This window comes from Eubalaena glacialis, chromosome 7 (genome assembly GCF_028564815.1).
Source record: "Eubalaena glacialis isolate mEubGla1 chromosome 7, mEubGla1.1.hap2.+ XY, whole genome shotgun sequence".
In the NCBI taxonomy this organism is placed as follows: domain Eukaryota; kingdom Metazoa; phylum Chordata; class Mammalia; order Artiodactyla; family Balaenidae; genus Eubalaena; species Eubalaena glacialis.
The window spans coordinates 78,386,915-78,404,923 of NC_083722.1; the positions used below are offsets into that span (position 1 = coordinate 78,386,915).

At 44.2% G+C, this 18,009-nt stretch overlaps 1 protein-coding gene across 1 annotated transcript in view; it reads left to right on the top strand.

Moving 5' to 3' along the window:
• Positions 1-18,009, top strand: part of CACNA2D3 (calcium voltage-gated channel auxiliary subunit alpha2delta 3) — a 791,777-nt gene that overhangs the window by 375,270 nt on the left and 398,498 nt on the right. The window contains exon 10 of the mRNA XM_061195439.1: positions 17,351-17,440. Coding sequence (XP_061051422.1) covers positions 17,351-17,440 — 90 coding nt within the window. The remainder of the gene's footprint in view (positions 1-17,350; positions 17,441-18,009) is intronic.

Here is an 18,009-nt window from a genome sequence, read left to right on the forward strand (position 1 = left end):
TGAACATGGTGTCAGGAGTCATCCCCACTCCCTCCAGTGCCTCCCCTATGTGTCTTCTTATGGACTCTGATTCTGCAAGGTTAGGTGCACATTCTGGATCCATAATTGCATCTCCAGTGGCTGGAGCAGCCCAGCCAGCAGCCTGGTCCCAGTGTCTACAGCTGTGGCAAGGAGGCAGGCCTGTGTTGGACAGACCTGCTTGGTTTTCCAGAAGGAAAAGACTGGGCAACTAGGTCAGTACCTATGAGGTTGATGCTCAGTAGAACCATGAATGAATGAATGAATGAATAGATAAGCCACCTGGGAGAGGATTCTGGTTGAAAAAATTTTTTTTTTCATTTCAGTAGAAGACCCACAAAACACTGAAAACCAAAGCATGAAATGCATTACATTTTAATATAATCAGGATAACCTGAACTCGATTGTGAGTGAAATTATCTGATTCCAGGGTTGATATTCCTCACTACTCTGTCTAGTTCAGTCCAAATCCCTTGAATGGCAGCTTTGAAGCCATTTTCTCATGTTCTTTGTGAAATAGGAATGGGGATTATGACCTTCTGTATAAACCTGTGTACAATGGGCAGTGTGCCTGCACGTTGATGCCAGCCTTCCATCCTGTGAGTTAAATAATTCTGACTAAAATGTGCCAAATCCTTTGGGATGTTTCATTCTTCACTCAAAATATCCATATATATCCTGACAAGTTCTCATAACAGCCAAATATCATGTCTTTCTTACCTTTTCATCTTATGATGATTTCCCTGGTGGCCACTGTAATGCTACTTGCAGTTAATGAAAGGGTATGAAAGGGCTTCTAGAAGGTGACATCTGGGATTATTATGTCATGTACCTTCAGTCCAATGACAGTTAACTCTGGTTTCCCAATATTTAGGTGACCTCCTGAAAAATCAAAACTGGATAATTTTAATTAAAACAGAGTTTGATAAAATTCATCTTAAAAATTTGAAAGAGGAGTGAGAGAATCTTGATGTCTTGAAATAAAAGAAAATGTTAGGGCAAAAACACTGGCCTTGGACAGACCAAATAGTCCTGTTTCACAGATTTCCTGTGATTTTGCTTGACATGGCCCATGATACATCATCCCTGAACAAGTGATCTTGAGATTCTATTAAGTTTTTGTTTTTGTCTTTCAAAGTATTGTTTACTGTCTAGAGAGAATTTTGCTTTGCTGCTTTATGTACCAAATAACGGAAATATTCTTTCTTTAAAGAAAGAGTAACCATGACAGATTGGTTGAGCCTGGAGTTTAAATATAGAATTCAAATGAGTAAACTCTCGTCCTAATCTACTTCAGACCTCCTGAACCGTTCATCAGACCTTAAAATGAACCTCCTGTGGTCTCTCTTGGGGGAGGGAGGAAGATTAGTGATATGGTTTTTCTCTGGTTTTATAATGAAGATGTTCTGAAATCCACTGAATTTCATGGCTCTGTTCAAGATTCATTTGTATTTGCTGCAAAATCAACCAATCTTAGAAACCCATGTCACTCTCATCTTCCTCCACAGTTTTGATCTTTTCCCACGGGATCAGGAGACACTGAACTTCCATGAATTAACAAAATTACACATCAGAGTTGCTGGATTTTCCCCAGTATTGTTTCTTCCAGCCTGAACTTTGTCAAAAGAGTCATCCTGGATTCTAACACTTCCCACTTCCCATGGCTTTATGGGCATCCAGTGTACAGATGGGTATACATTGTACAGATTTGCCAGTGTTACAGGAGTGAGGGCTATGTTATGAACTGTAAGCAGAAAGTAGCCCTCTGCACACTGGTGAATGTTGCCTGCCCAAACACCAAGGGAGACAAAATTGCACAGAGAACAAACACTAACCCATTTTTATTCAATTCAGAATTAATAAAAGGTAGTGAGAATTGCATTGCTTTAAAAAATGTCACAGTACATTTAAAAATACAGAGAAAAATTTGGAATAACTTAAATGTAAATAAATTTTTCTAGATCCAAAATAACACAATGAGCTCTAAACAAGAATAAGGTGGGTTTACGTATATTACCACAAAAGAGTGACGATGGTCTATAGTTAGGTGAACTAAAAGCATGACGTTGTACAGCAGATCTCTAGAACTTATCTTGGAATATTGAATTATTAGGCCCTTCCTCATTAAGTCTTCCATCATATGCCTCCTGTTTGCCTATCCATTCTCCTCTTTTGCTATTATGACATTTCCCCCCAGCCCTGCCCTCCATCATCCTTCTCTCTCTCCCTCCTTCCTTCCCTCTTTCTTTCCTATTCCAGCCATATTAAAATTCCTATAGCCTAGAAGTCATTGTGCACCCTCTTGAAACCTTACATGTGTTCTGTTTTCCCTGTTTGGAACATACAACTTTTTTCCTTCCTATTCTCCCACATCTCTTTTGCCCAATTAACTTTTTCATCCTCTGAGCTCAGATAGAATAACAGTGCCCTCTGTGGTTTCCCCATGATGCCACGTGGCGATCTGGTTTCTCTCTGCCCTTCCCACTAGCCAGGGCCTCCTGGTTGATTTTGTATTCACCACTGTTTCTACTGCATCCAGCATAGGGCCGGGCTGTGCATAAAGAGCACTGAATGGAGGAAGGAAGGAGCACATCGGATCAAGTCAGTCTCCTGATCAAAGCCCTCCCAAGGTTTCCTATTCCACCTAGAATGAAACCTAACCTTCTTTTCAGTGAGGGCTATGCCTGCCGACCACTCTACGCTCTTTCTTCATCCACTCTGGGCATGGAGTTCATTTCTTTGTCATCCCGCTCTACGCCATGCCCACTCCCACCTCCTAAGGGCCTCAGCACTAACTCCTCCTCCTGAAAGAAGTAGAAGCTTTACTTTTTGGTTAGATCTCAGCCCAGAGGTCACCTTCTCTGACCCCTGCTCCATGTTACCCTGCTCTGACTCATGTGAGCCCTTGTGACAGATGTTCCTTTCTTTTTATTTACTTGTTCATTTGTCTGTCTCTCACCCACAACCTGAAAGATCTCTCTGCGGACACTCATACTCTGTGTTTTATCACTGCTGCCTCTCTTAGAAGGAGACCTTGCCCATCAAAAGCGCTCAGATATTACTGACTAAATAGGTGAATGAATGGAGAAAGGAATATTCATTTTCTCATCCTGCTATAGTTTAACATGAAGTCTTAGGTCTTGAGAGTAAAAGAAAAAGCTAGAGGTAGGCAAACTGACAGTTGAAAAATGGGAGCTGATAGTCTAATTTTGGGGGGGGCGGGGAAAGACCAAAACCGGTTTAGATAAAATAGCTGGGAGTACATAAGCAACGTCAAGAATTTTGATAAAAGCTACAGCAATATATCTATATCCACCAGAGTTACTGTTCAGCATGACAATTTTGAGTTATTGGGGTGAATTTAATTTCAGATCAATAGTCTCTATTTTGGAGAGAGAAGAGTAATATTAGAGGTGGAAATGCCTAACGGTTAAGAACCAAATTAACATGGCTGTGAGTTTGGCCAAGGTGACCAGCTGTGGAGCAGTGTGTGTGTCACCTCACCTCTGTAAGCTGCCTTTTCCTTCCCATCCACAGGTGAGCATCCACTGTCCCCTTCCTTCCTGTACTATCACATAGGACTCTGGGAAAGTTTAACGGGAGAATGGCATTAGGGTGTTTTGCAGGGCCAGCATCTTAACAAATTTGAGTAATTGATTATTCACTTAAGTAATAATGATAATTAATGATATCTTAAGAGGTTTTTCTGCCCCAAATGTTAACATGTAGAAAGATAGAGTATTTAGAGTACAGGAGCCTAAACTGCAGTAAACTGCAGTTCTCAGAACAAGCCACTTCCCAGAGCATCTCTCCCAGAGAGACCAGCCCTTCTGCATGAAGTTCTCATGTGCATATATACCACCAAGCTATCCACCTTTTGACATTTTTAATGGAAACACTCAAACCATTAAGCTAGAATGTGCTGTCCATGATTTCACAAATATTTAGTTAACAATCATGGGAATTGTACCTTGCAATGTGGCACAGAAACAGTTCAGCACTTGGATGCACACATGTCCTGGGCCATCAGTAAATATAACAATCTGTGAGTAAAATGTGACTGACCCAGAGCATCTGGGCTACCCTAGAGACCACTTCAGGCACTTATAAAAATAATACTGTCCATGACTGTAGTCTAGGTTTTTGACCAGCATCTAATGTCCAAGAAACCCCTGTCTTACACTAAAACCCGAGTTTTTTTTTTTTTTTTTTTAATTTATTTATTTATGGTTGCGTGTGTCTTCGTTTCTGCGTGCAGGCTTTCTCTAGTTGTGGCGAGTGGGGGCTACTCTTCGTTGCTGTGCGCAGGCTTCTCATTGCGGTGGCTTCTCTTGTTGTGGAGCACGGGCTCTCGGCACGCAGGATTCAGTAGTTGTGGCACGCGGGCTCAGTAGTTGTGGCTCATGGGCTCTAGAGTGCAGACTCAGTAGTTGTGGCTCACGGGCTTAGTTGCTTCGTGGCATGTGGGATCTTCCCAGACCAGGGCTCGAACCTGTGTCCCCTGCATTGGCAGGCAGATTCTTAACCACTGTGCCACCAGGGAAGTCCCAAAACCCAAGTTATTTTTATGGCAGGTGTCACTGATGGGAAGATAGAAAAGAAAGTAGAAATGGCAAGAGGTCCTGCAGCACATTGTAAAATCCTGCCTTGTTGAGTGGCAGGTGCAGCCACCTTAGCTATTCTGCTGTAACCTTCTAGAACACTGTGAATGTCAGGGTAATGGGAACCCAGTCATGCCTCCCTCACACCTCGGTTGCGACTCCTTACTTTCCAAAGCCTCGTCTTCTCTCTCCTTTCATTGGATCATCACTAACTCTGGGAGAGGAAGTCACATCCTGCAATCTCATATTTTATATTAGATGAAATGAATCTAGGGCGACTTGATCAGAATAAAAAACTATTAGGAGCAGCCTTATTAAATTGCTATTTTTGTAGGTTAAAAAAATGGTCTGATAGTTCAGCATTTCTCTTATGTGTTACGGCCAGTCCCTGTTAATTGGGAGGCGACCTCAGGTGTAACACATTAGCCTATATGCTCCCAATAGGTTGTACAGCTGATTCAATTAATCACTATTAAATGTATAAATTAACTGTACAGGAGCCTAAAAGCAAATAAAGTAACTAATTAATAAGAAAAAAACCAAAAACAACCTGGTCATCAGAACAGTGGACTTTCATATGCAGATTACCGCAGCAGTGTGGGAAAGCAGCCCTTAGGTCTGCCCTCTAACTTCAATTATTTCTGAGGGATTAAACCTGTTACTTTTGCCAAACATGGTTAAAATGAGCTATGAGAAACCCCCTGAAGGTTTTAATGCCACGTGACTTCACTCTGTGCTCGTTCCTTAGGTCTGGGCCTGGATGCCAGACCATCTGAGGATTAATTAGCACACTGGCCACAGGGGCAGAGCCTGGGGACAGCAGGGAGCTGCCAGGGTCTCTGCCTCAGCTGCATCACTGAGCCTGGGGAGGATCATCCAGATGCCAGGCCCAGACCCTCTGCTCTGCCTGCCAAGGCCCTGGTGGTGTAAGCCAGCTGGCACAGAGTGTGCACAACCCGCGAGTTTGCGGCCAGTTAGTTGCGCGAAACACTTTAGAATCAGGGGTTGGCGCGGAAGGCATTTCTCAGGAAGGAGCTGTTGTCTGACCTGAACCTTGCCAGCTCTGCATTCTCAAGCAGTGTCTGATACAGCCTGTCCCCTCCCTGGGGGAGTGAGGTACAATGGCACACTTGGGTAGAAGACCCAAAAACTAACAGAAGGAAGCTCCTGCAGCCTTGCTCCGTTTACACATTGTTTGTGCCCTGTTGCTAATTGAAGATCAGTCTCCTCTCCATTAAACGCGTTCAGTGCACAAAGCAGAAGGTGTTTTCGCTTGTGTAGCTGCCTCTTCTTATCTTTAGAGAGAGAAGATGTTCTTCTATCTGTAATACTTAAAAGACTTGCTTTATGTCTAGCAGCTTTCTAGGGTATTTGCCTCAAACTCTTGCTGGGTTGAGCTGGATTGACCTCATTTAGCAGCTAGCTGGGTCTTGGAGGAGAGCATCTAGCACAAATCGCTGTGCCTTGGTTGAAACTGATATCTCATGATCATTCCACTAGGGTAGTTAGAAAGTTGCATTCCTGGCTTTTTCTCAAGGACTGGTTTGGTTTTGGGAACTACAGACTGCCGAGTACCCAAGATAATGGGGTATGCTGTGAGGCACTGAGGGAGCTGCCTCATAAATGGAGCCTCCTGCTGTACTTGTTTTTGGCTTTCCTTCCTTGCCAGCTGTATGAGCCTCCCACACCATGGCTTCATCGTGTGTACATCTAATGAGCCGTGCATGGAAGCTGCAGGTCTTAGAAGGGGCAGTTCACTGAGTGCAGCTCTGACCCAATGTCTGGAGCCCTCCCTGTCATTCTGCTCCCAGGATGCTGCACTGGACCTCCTTGCCCAGAGGTTTCTTCACTCAATTTTGTTGATAATCAAATGTTTATCTATCTATCTATCTATCTATATTTTTTGATGATGCCCAGATCGTGTACCCAATGTCTTACACTTGGATTTGTGTGATCCAGAGTAGCTGACCAAGACCACTCACTCACATTTTCATCATGGACATATCATGTTGGATGAGACTGGTCACATTTGGCTAAAAGCATTTTGACTTAAATAATTTCTAAATTCCCATTCTGGTCATCAGGTGGTGAATGATTAAAACTTGGCAGCTGGGCCTAAGAATCCCAAGAACAATATTAAACAATGTGTAGATTCCTAAGCCCGTTGGAGATCTACTGGATTAGAATCTGTCAGCTTGGAGCCCCAGAATGTTTTTTAACAAGTTTCCGGGTACTTCTGTTGTGGTCCGTCCATGAACCTACTATTAGACATCATTGGGATCTAGTATACCCCAAAACTTTTGCTCCAGTCACCCCACAGAAATTAGCGATTCTCCTTGGATTTTTTTAGATGTGGAAGCTTCATGAGCATGTACCTTCTGATCTCTCATTACTGTTTCCATTCCAAGCCTTGGGAGCCTGATTTAAATGTATGAGTTATTTTTGGAGTTAAAATATTAAATATTTTTATGGTTAGGAGATGCCTTCTAAAACTCTTCATTTTTCCTGATATTTGACACCAGCTAATTTTAATAGCTGGCTTATCAAACTAATAGCTGTGAAGGACTCTGTGTACAGTTCCCAGTTAAGGATAAAATGCTGTGTTCTTGTTTTAGCCTTTTAGGACACTGGGAAATAAAACCAGGCATTGATGAACATGCGTAGACATTTATGTAGAGACAAAAGTCTGTGAATGGAGACAGTCTTCTAATAACAATGCCAAGTTCCTGTCCCTATGTCTGCCCCAAGCCAAGCTGACATCAGGACTGGCTAAATAATTTGCAGGGCCTAGTGGGAAATGAAAATGAGGGGCCGCTTGTCCAAAAATTAAGAATTGCAAGGTGGTGGCCGCAGATCATTAAACCTGGGCCCTTCTAAACTTGGGTTCCTGTGCGAAGCCAACCCTGGAATTGGTCTCATTTATTAGCTCTGAGAATAAATATTTCCTCTTTTTTTACCTGTTTATAAGATGGCTTCAAAAGAACATCTACATAATAATAAGAAGAAAAGAGTTCTGAATTACTGTACAAAGTTTTGAGGTAGGTAGACTGAGTTTTAGGGTTCTGTCTTTTTTTTTTTTGAACCAGTGTTAAATTTGTTTCTACTTCACTTGTGGTGATGTGAAAGTTTATCTGACCACTAGAGGAGGTATATCTCTTCTTTACTACCACCCCAGAAGGAGCTTCCATTGGGATCTTTTAAAAAACACCAGCCGCATAATCTGAGATTTCAAACTGGAGTTGAAGCAGTGCAGTGCCTGCTGTTGTTTAGACATTTCCATTGTCTGAAGTTGAAGGTTTTTGTGGGTGGTCCCCCTCTGTTCGGTGTCACTATCAACAAACGTGGGGAAAGAAGAAATAACCACAGATGAGGACAAGCTTCAATCAGCTCTGCCTTAATCAGCGAGTCGGTTGCATTTGTAGCACAGGCAGAATCAATTAGGTAGCTGGGCTAGGAGACAGCACTGGCCCTGCCATCCGCCCAGCCCGGAGAATGTAGGTAGGTGGCTCCACCGAAGAGGAAGAGAGGCTGTCCCTGGCCTCCTCCTAAACAAGGCTCCAAGACTGCTTATTTCACCCAACTGTTTTCAGTTCTTTTATCTTCCAAGAATTCCTCCTATCTGCCAGGCTCTCTCTGCCTCATCTATCCACTCTCTTCCTTTCTTTCAAGGGCCTGCCCCTCTGAGGTGTCATTGTGTGAGTTTTTCTGGTTCCCTTGAAGGCAGGGACCATCTCTTCCACTGTCCCTACTGCTCCAGGTCAAGAGTCAAGCACCCAATGGGCACTTGATAGCATGTCTGTCTGTCGTATGGAGCAACCTGGTATTTCTGCAAATTGAAAGATGGCTTCAAGGCTGATTCCAAAATTTGGAATTCTTCCACAAATGTAGACATGCTAGGAAGAGGGAGCTCATCTACAGCATTGAGGCTTTGTCTGTGTAATGATGCTTTCATTTTTAACATTTCTTATTATACAAAATAATAAAGAATGTTGATAGGCAAAAGGAAGAAAATTTTAAAAGTCACATGTAATCTTACCAAAAGAACCCACTATAATGCCATTGTGTTTATCCTGAAGGCTGTGATATCAGATATATGTGCTTTAAAAAAAGGTGGATTGTAACTTCTTTAAATGTCTTTTAAAATTAATAGCAAGTTGTGATAACCCTTGTAGTCCCTGAAATATTCTTCTACAATATTTTAGATGGCTACAGAGCATTTCAACCTCCTTATTGTTGAAAATATAGTTTGCTTTCCTTTTTTTTGCTTTTATAAATAATGCTGTAATGAGCATCTGTATATAAATATTTGCGTATTTGCTTGATTAATTCCCTATAATAAATTCATAGAATTGAACTTGGGTCCAATCATATTTAACTTTTGCATTCATATAAGGCTTTTTGTATATTTTAGTTTGTCCATTGATTCAACAAGTATTTGAGTGTCTGCCTTGGGCTCGCTAGGCACCGTAAGGGTGTTGGGGCCATAATGTGAGCAAGATAAATGAAGTCCTTTCTCTCATGGAGATGCCAACTATAAATATACATCTCTTCATAGCTGAAGTTTCCAGAGCTTGGCATTGTGTTTGGAATGAACTAAAGCTGTGACTTCTGTCTGGTCTCGTATACTACAGTTGATGAAAGCCTCCTTCTTCCAGGAAGCAAACTTGAATCAAATCAAGGTTTTTATAAAGTTTATGAACTTGGACCTTCAGAAATGTCAGAAAGATGTGAAGAGTGAGGCCTGCCTGTTTACACACACACAACGGCATCTTGCCAAGCGAGACACAAAGCGAGTGCTTCTGTCCAAGTAGCATTTGGACTGTGGCTTTCCTCAGTCTCTGGAAGGTTCTCAGAGTTGGCTCCCTCAGAGGCCTCACAAGGAGGATGATGAACTGATACGGCAGGGAGTCCTCCTGGACCCCGCCTTGCCCTGCTGTGCAAAGCTTCTGTGGAGGCACCGGTTCCACTTCAGGTATTTCCAGATTGCAGGGAATATCCAATTCTGGGCTCATCATCATCATCTTAACATGGGATAGTTAGTGCTTCTGCCACTGAAATGAGGTTGTAGCTCAACTGACTACCTGGTATGAATTAATACTCATTGTTCATATCCAGGAGATCCATCTTGTCTCCAATTTGGCGCTAGTATTAAACAGCTGCTACCTCCAGACACTTCAATTTGTAATATACACCGTTAAGGAGAAACGGGGACTGACTCAGACACAGTTCTATCAGGTCTGTACTTTCTCCCCCAAATTGCAAACATCTGGACCTGCCTCTTTAAAACCAGCTTTATTGGGCTATTGTGTTTTCACGTTTGAGAAACACAATCTCACAGTCTGCCTTCCCCACCGGAATCTAATGACAGTCTAATTCACTTTGAGGTAGTGGTGTCACAAGATATGTACAAGTGCTTCTCTCTGCAGCATGTAGAGGGGGAGCACACGTAGTGAGGAGATAAGAAACAAAGGGTAGCTTTCCCCAGGAAAAAAAAATCACAATGTGTCCCTAAAGAGTTAGAGAAAAGGGTTTCTGGAAAATAGGTGGTCCAGGGGGTGGTTTGAGACCTAGCAGAAAGAGTGTACCCAAGACAGAAGAGAAGGTAATACTGATGACCATAGTATTTATTGGGTGCTTTATATACATCAGCCTCAGCTTAAGTACTCATGCCCTAGGTCCGTGACACATGTGCCCAAAAGATGGTGTAAAATTAAGCCAGGGGATTTCTCAGACTCCACTGGAGCATGGGAGAATTATCCCAGGGTTGGGGATGAAGGAGGGTTTGTTGTCAGGAGGAATTACATCATGATGAAGAGTCCATATTTATATGAAATCATCTCGTGGCCTAGTATCAGTCAGGTCGGAAGGCAGGAATGGAGATCCTCTGGGTCTCTGACAAACAACCTGCTGCAGTTTGGGTTTGGAGCTTGTTGGTGATGCGACCATTGCAATGTGTGAAGGCTTTTTTGGAAATTTCCATGAGGAGTTTGGCGTCAGAATGAGACAGACATGATCACTGGGACACTGCTCCTCTATTCAGTCTGATTTTATATTGACATGAGCAGTATCCCTATTTTAGGAGAAGGCGAGTGGCACCATGTCTGTTACTCATACAGCTGAAGATTGGAGAGCTTCCACAGAGCACTCATACCTTTAGCTCCTTAATTTTAGTTTGTCACCTGGTGGCCACAATACAAAGTAACCTAACAAAGCCAAGCATGTTTGATGAACACCTGCTCTCTAGCTATCTATCAGAATTCTGCACTCCCTGGGCACTGACAGATGCTAGGTGTGACCCAGGCAGCAAGAAACAGGGACCTGCACACTTCCCATATCTCCTTTGCTCACATGCACAATCTTGTTCCATTGGATCTCATCAAAAAACATAGATTCAACAGTAAAATTATTAAGAATTTCAAGATAGTGACAGTGTAGCATTAAACCAAGCATGGGCCCTTTGAGCATGGGGCGCTGTGTGGCTGCATACGTCATGTACCCATGAAACCAGCCCTGCATGAGATCCCTAGGGCTCTGTATGCTGCATCTTGTCAGGGACGTCGAGAGCTGCACCCTGTGTATTGGAAGGGGCCGATTGCATGTGGGTTTAGATATGGGGCTCTGCACTTTGAAACCCACCTTCCTCTTACTTGCTCTGCCATCCTGGGCAAGTATTTCACCATTCTAAGTCTCCATTTGCCTAAGTGTAAAATAGGAACCTAATAGTACATTTCAGGGGTGTTTAGGAGGATCAAGTGAGGTTATGGGTGAAAAATACCCAGTGCCCAGCACATAGTTATCATCCGGCCAGTGCTGGCTGCCGTTGGAGGAACTGGGTGAGGCAATTTCTGAAAGCCTTCCCATGGCTGCAGCAACCCTTGTCCAGAGGTAATGGGCACAAAATTTGGGTCTGCTGAACTCAAGTGACCTGGATGGGCATCATTGATAGGTGGTTGTTAGCCTTTCCCCCAAGTAACCCCAGCCAGGACCACTGGCTCTCAATGACTCTGTGGATGGGGAATTGTTTTGTCTCCCGATGGCCACTTTTTATATTAATCCCCTGCTTTTAATTGGGAGGACTCAAACATTCCATTATAATTACATAGGAAAAAACATGATTGCTATTATCACAGAGAGAGTTATCAGTATTGATTCAACTAAATCAAATGCTGGTGGAGGGAGAGGGTTGTTTCGCCAGGACCCTCCACTGGCCTGGATGTTGTGACTGTTTCACAGAGATAAGCGGCCTCGCCGTGCCTGCTGGCATCGGGCATAGGCAGCCGTGGCGCTCGTGCTGGTTCATCTCCCCAGGCTTTAAGCTGCACTAATTGCTTTGGAAGCGAGGCCTTCTCCTGAGCAGCAGCATATGCTGCATGAGTGCCTAAAGCAAAGATAAAAAGCCAGCCGCCTCCTCCTTTATTGAAGTTTAATAATAAAATGGAACTGTCACCATTCCCAATAAATTGTTTATTTTAATTTAGAAAAATAATGGAAACTGGCCACCTTCTGGCACACAGTTGTTGAGGACTGTTTTCCTGGCTTGGCTAATTCTGAACCTCCTGTTCTTTGGTAGCTTGCTTTGAAAGACACTGAGGCCTTGGTGTCAGTAAAATCAACCACGCGTCTCTCCATTTAATAAAACCTGGCCCTTAAAGGGTGAAATAAGTCATTTTTCAAGGTGGATTAGACTGTAAAGTTGTAAACCAGGAAGTTGGCATAGGTGTTTAAGGTGTAAAGTTTTGCAGGATTTTTTTTCAAATATTTCTTTTAGCAAATATGAAATTAAAGTAGTCTCACATGTTTCTGTCATTGCAGTTCTTTCAGATGACTTTTCCTGTAATAATAGTGAGAGGTCAGCTTGATACCTCTTGCATTAAGAGGGAAAGGAAGGCATAGATGAAGGAAGTATCTTTACTAAGGCTTGTAGAGGGGGTGAGTGGCAGAGTGGGAATTGGAATTCAAGACACCTGGCTCCTGCTTGCTGCTTCTAAGGCACTGATGCTCTCACTTTTCTACCCAATACACAGAAGCTTTCCCATCCCCATTTCATAGGGAGCAAAACTGAGGCCTGAAAGCCAAAGGTTCTTGCCTCGGGGTGTCATAGCCGGTAAGTGGACTAGCCAGAACTAGGACTCAGTCTCTTGAATCCCAGTTCAGTTTTATTCTTGCAAAGTCCATGGGGTCTAACATATAAGTTGCTAACATACAAGTATAATATGATTGCATTAAATATAAACATTTTTGATCTCACAGTAAGTAGCCACACCTGAGAATAGGAAAAGAAATCTGTATTGATAAGAAGGCTGCAGGGCAGTCAGCCAGGCCCCTTCGTTCCCTTTCAGACACTACCCTTGGAGTGCACACAATTAGAGTTCATCTTCAGCAAGTTACTCCAGGCCATGGGGAGCAAAAGCCATGGCTGTTCCATCCATGTGCGCCACGAGTGTGCTGTGTAGGAAGTGCCTGTCTTTGTCTGGCATGGGCACTCAGACGATGTGCAAAGCAGGCAATGCAATGCCAGTGATTAAGAAGGGGAGGAGGAGGGCATAGATGAGATGAGAAGGATCATTGTAATGCATGGGGGTCTTTGGGGAGGTATTGTCTCAGCCAGGGTTATTGTGATGGGCTTGGTCATCAAGGTCCTTTGGGTTGAGTGGCCTGAATACAGCTAAATCTGCTCAGGCAAAGAAGCAAATTTATTGACTCGCTTACCTGAGAAAACTAAGCATGGCTGGATCTAGGGGCTCAAGCCATGCTGTCGTGACTCTATCTCGCCCCCTTCCACTGTGGGCTCTGTTCTCCTTGGCTGTTACCTTTATTCAGATGAGCCCTTCCTGTGCAGTGGCTTCATGGCTGCTGGCAGGACCAGCCTGCCTCCCTGACCTCTCAGTAATCTCAATGGAGAGAGAGTCTTCTTCCTCACGTTCCAGTAGAAGCCCAACTGTGGCCTCTGGGATGGAATTCACAGACTGGACAGGGCTGATCAAAGCGCCCACCCCTTGATCTGGGAAGGAGAGAGAGAGATGTTAGCCTCATCCAATTTATATAAATTATGGGGTGGCGGGGAAGAAGGAAAATCAGAAGAAGGGGAAAGGATGCTGGACAGGCAAAATCACACATAGCCACTGGCCTTAGAGTTTCCTCTGACTCACCATTAGTCAAGAGGAAGGACCAGACTAGCCCTTGTGTCTCCAGGTCAGTATTATCCAATAGAACTTTGTGCGATGATGGAGATATTCTTTAATCTTCACAGTCCAATGCAGTGACCACCAACCATATGGGGCTGTTGAGCGTTTGAAATGTGGCTTGTGTGAACAAGGAACTGAGTTTTTAATTTTAGGTAATTTTAATTAAATTTAATGTAAATAGCTACACGTAGCTCATGGCTACCATAATGGACAGAGCAGCTCTTAGTGGAGGTCATATTGCAGGAGATGGTTCCCTGGAAGGCAAGACCCCCTGTCCCCGCTTTGGAGGAGAGTTGGACTGAGGGTTAAATGCAGAGCGTGGAAGACCAGGATGATGAAGTTGAGTTGGTTTAGGTTGTGGAGTAGGAGGAAAGGGAGTTTGGTCGTGAGGGAGGGACAGGGAGGAAGAAATAAAGAGAGAAACTTTCATCTGGCTGACATCATTTGGAAACCTTTAACTTGAGGAAATATTTTTTCTGTCTCATATATGAACCCAATTTCTACCAGGAAGAAACAAAATCACAATTGACCTTGTTATAATAGCAAATTGAGGGGAATTCCATGACATGTTATTGCGTTTTACTCTAAATGTCCAACAATAAAAGCAACCATTGCCTGAAGCATCATTCTGCACATGACATGCAGCTACACATGGAGTAAAAGAAAAATTGGTGTGTTATTAAAAAAAACTGTGTAAACTTGTGTGACTGAGCACAATTAAATGCAGTTGACAGAAATGACATCAAATGAATAGAACGAACTTGTCAAGGCAGCGTCCAGTCACTGGGATGTGAATCTGGGGCCAGTTAAAGACCAGACTCTCTGATGGGCCCGTCATCCTGCTCTGTGTCCTGTAGGGTGTGTTGGGGCCACCCTGAGGTGGTGCTCGCCAAGCCTAAGTCCTCTTGGTGGTCACCACTCACCCACAAGTCGGGTTTCCAAGGGTGGAGTTTCTTGGAGAAGGCAGACTGATTTGCTCTGATCCCCTCTTGCCCACCTGCAGCGGGATGCATGGGCTTCCTCAGATTCAGTCAGCTTCCTAGGTTTGTCCACCGAGTGCCCATGGAGAACATGCGATGAGCTCGGCATCCTGCTGGGGCCTTAGGCATCGAGCAAGAAGAACAGAGAAGCAGGAAACTTGGTTCCTGGATGTGTGGTTTGCCTGGGTCCCTGGTCCTCAGCGTGCCACTTGATAATCACCTGTAGACTCAGCTGCAGCCCAAGTGCAGGGATTAAGAGCAACCATACTGGAGACAAACTGGCCAGGTGTATGTCAAGCTCATAGCCAGTGCCTGGCATGCAGGCTAGCCCCCCCAACCCCCACCAAAAAAAAAAGAGCAGCAGGTGTGTAGTGGAAAGAAGGAGGGCATTAGAGCAGCTGAAGCCAACCTGGGTAGAACCTGGGCCAGGCAGCTTGGAGGTATGTGACTTCAGGCACAGTACTGGACCTCAGTCTTAGCATCTGCAGAATGGGATGATGGAACTTCACAGGGTTGTTGTGAGGACCCAGCTGACTGGTGTTTGTTAAGGACCTAACACAGAGCAGGCTTCCAGAACCGGGGCTGCTCTGGTAAGCATGACAGCATGGTTGCTGGAAGGGTTGGACCAGGGAAGAGGTCTTGTGGGTGGTATGAGTATCCCCAGGGTGATTTGCCAACTTCACATCCAGCCTTGACTCATGTTAGGCTTAGGTGTCATTAAAGCTGATCACCAGGGCTTCCCTGGTGGTGCAGTGGTTAAGAATCCACCTGCCAATGCAGGGGACACGGGTTCGAGCCCTGGTCCGGGAAGATCCCACATGTTGCGGAGCAACTAAGCCCGTGCGCCACAACTACCGAGCCTGTGCTCTAGAGCCCGCGCGCCACAACTACTGAAGCCCGCGCACCTAGAGCCCATGCTCTGCAACAAGAGAAGCCACTGCAATGAGAAACCCGTGCACCGCAACAAACAGTAGCCCCCGCTCGCCGCAACTAGAGAAAGCCTGTGTGCAGCAACGAAGACCCAACACAGCCAAAAATAATAAATAAATTAAATAAATAAATTTATTTTTTAAAAAATAAATAAAGCTGATCACCATAAGGATCCCACTCAAGCTTTCCTTTCCAGTTTGCCAGCAAAGCTGCAGTCCATCCTGATGACCAGAAACCCCAGGCAGAACAACATCTTAGAACCATCAGTCATGTCCTAGGATCAGTCTCTATGATGCTTCGATCACTTTTGGAGTCCTCAGGCAGACACATTATGAGTGGGTGTCACCATGTGAATGCTGTTGGCACACTTTGAGCACTGTTGGGTCTCAGGCACAGTAGGAGAAAGGAAGCCACTCCTAGGCCAGGAAGTCACTGGCAAACCTTTACCACTAACCCAGCCCTCTTGCCCCTCTCCCTCCTAGTGACTTTTCCAGCCATTTCCCCAGCAGACAAGGGTATAGATGCCTTTGGAAAGAGAATAATTCATTTCAATAGAAAAGATACGGTTTTGGAATGGGTCAGTTGGAAAGTGATGCCAGGTGCTGTGTTGCTGTGGACATAGGCTTTGGGCCAGTGACCATCATGTACATTCCCGTGTACCTGGGCACGCGCCTGTGCCCGCTCTTGCCTCTTTGTTGGGAAGCAGAAATGTTTGGGTTTCACAGTCACTTTCTTTGTCCCCTTTACTTTCCAGCTGATGCTGGGCTTCTGTGGAACCGACATAGCAGGAGGGCCTGGGGCTACTCCTGAAGAGGCTTCTTCCCATCTGCCTGTTCCTCGAAGCCCTCTCTATTTGTAGCCTGGATTTCCTTTCCATAGGCACAGTTCTCATGTTGTGATCCAGTCTTTAGCCTCACTCTTTGGCTCTTTGGAGGTGGCTATTGAGCACCTTCTGTGTATCAGAAACGTGGTAGATGTGGGGGGCAATAGACAACCAGACATGCCGTGTCTTAGGAACATCACAGTCTTGAGTGGGGAGAGAATCTAATCAGGCGATTACACACCTGAAGTGCTAAGTGCATGGTGGATCTGAGCCTGGTGTGCCAGCCTGGGCTTGCAAGGAAGCATTCCAAGCTCTCAGGTGGGTGTTCTGGGAAGGTTCCCAGGGCAAGAGGGGGTGATGTTCAAACTGAGACCCCAAAAGTAGGTAAGAGAGACCATCACGATGGGGAGGGGAGGGCAGAAAATGGATGGAGAGTGTGTTCCCAGTGGAGGGAGGGTATGCATGGAGTCTTAAAAAATCATCAAGAGTGGGAAAATAGAGGGTGGGAGAGTGGAGAGTCATGGGAGATGAAACTGGAGAGGAAAGCAGGAATTTTCAACAAATTACATACTTTTCACCAAAATCTGAACTTCTTTTCTCCTAAAATGTAATCAAAACTAAAAAAATACACATGGAAGGTAAATTTTATATTGAATAAGTTCTTATGTTTTGAATTTGAAAGGCAGAAGCCAAATTATGACCATTTGGGTCTGAGAATCATTGGTTTTGCCTTGGCATGTGCTTGTTCATTCAAGGTTGGTGTTTCATATAACAGGACAGATGCTAATGGATTTTTTTGCTTTGTTGTTTCAGCACTTCAGGGAGCATCTGGACAAACTTTTTGCCAAAGGAATCGGAATGCTGGATATAGCTCTGAATGAAGCCTTCAGCATTCTCAGTGATGTAAGCTCCTCTTTGATTTGCCTTTCTCTTCTCCAGGAGAATAGATGGAATTTTTTTTTTTTTTTTTTTTAAACATCTTTATTGAAGTATAATTGCTTTACAATGGTGTGTTAGCTTCTGCTTTATAACAAAGTGAATCAGTTATACATATACATATGTTCCCATATCTCTTCCCTCTTGCATCTCCCTCCCTCCCACCCTCCCTATCCCACCCCTCTAGGTGGTCACAAAGCACCGAGCTGATCTCCCTGTGCTATGCGGCTGCTTCCCACTAGCTATCTATTTTACATTTGGTAGTGTATATATGTCCATGACACTCTCTCACCCTGTCACATCTCACCCCTCCCCCTCCCCATATCCTCAAGTCCATTCTCTAGTAGGTCTGTGTCTTTATTCCCATCTTGCCACTAGGTTCTTCATGACCTTTTTTTTTCCCTTAGATTCCATATATATGTGTTAGCATACTGTATTTGTTTTTCTCTTTCTGACTTACTTCACTCTGTATGACAGACTCTAACTCCATCCACCTCATTACAAACACCTCCATTTCATTTCTTTTTATGGCTGAG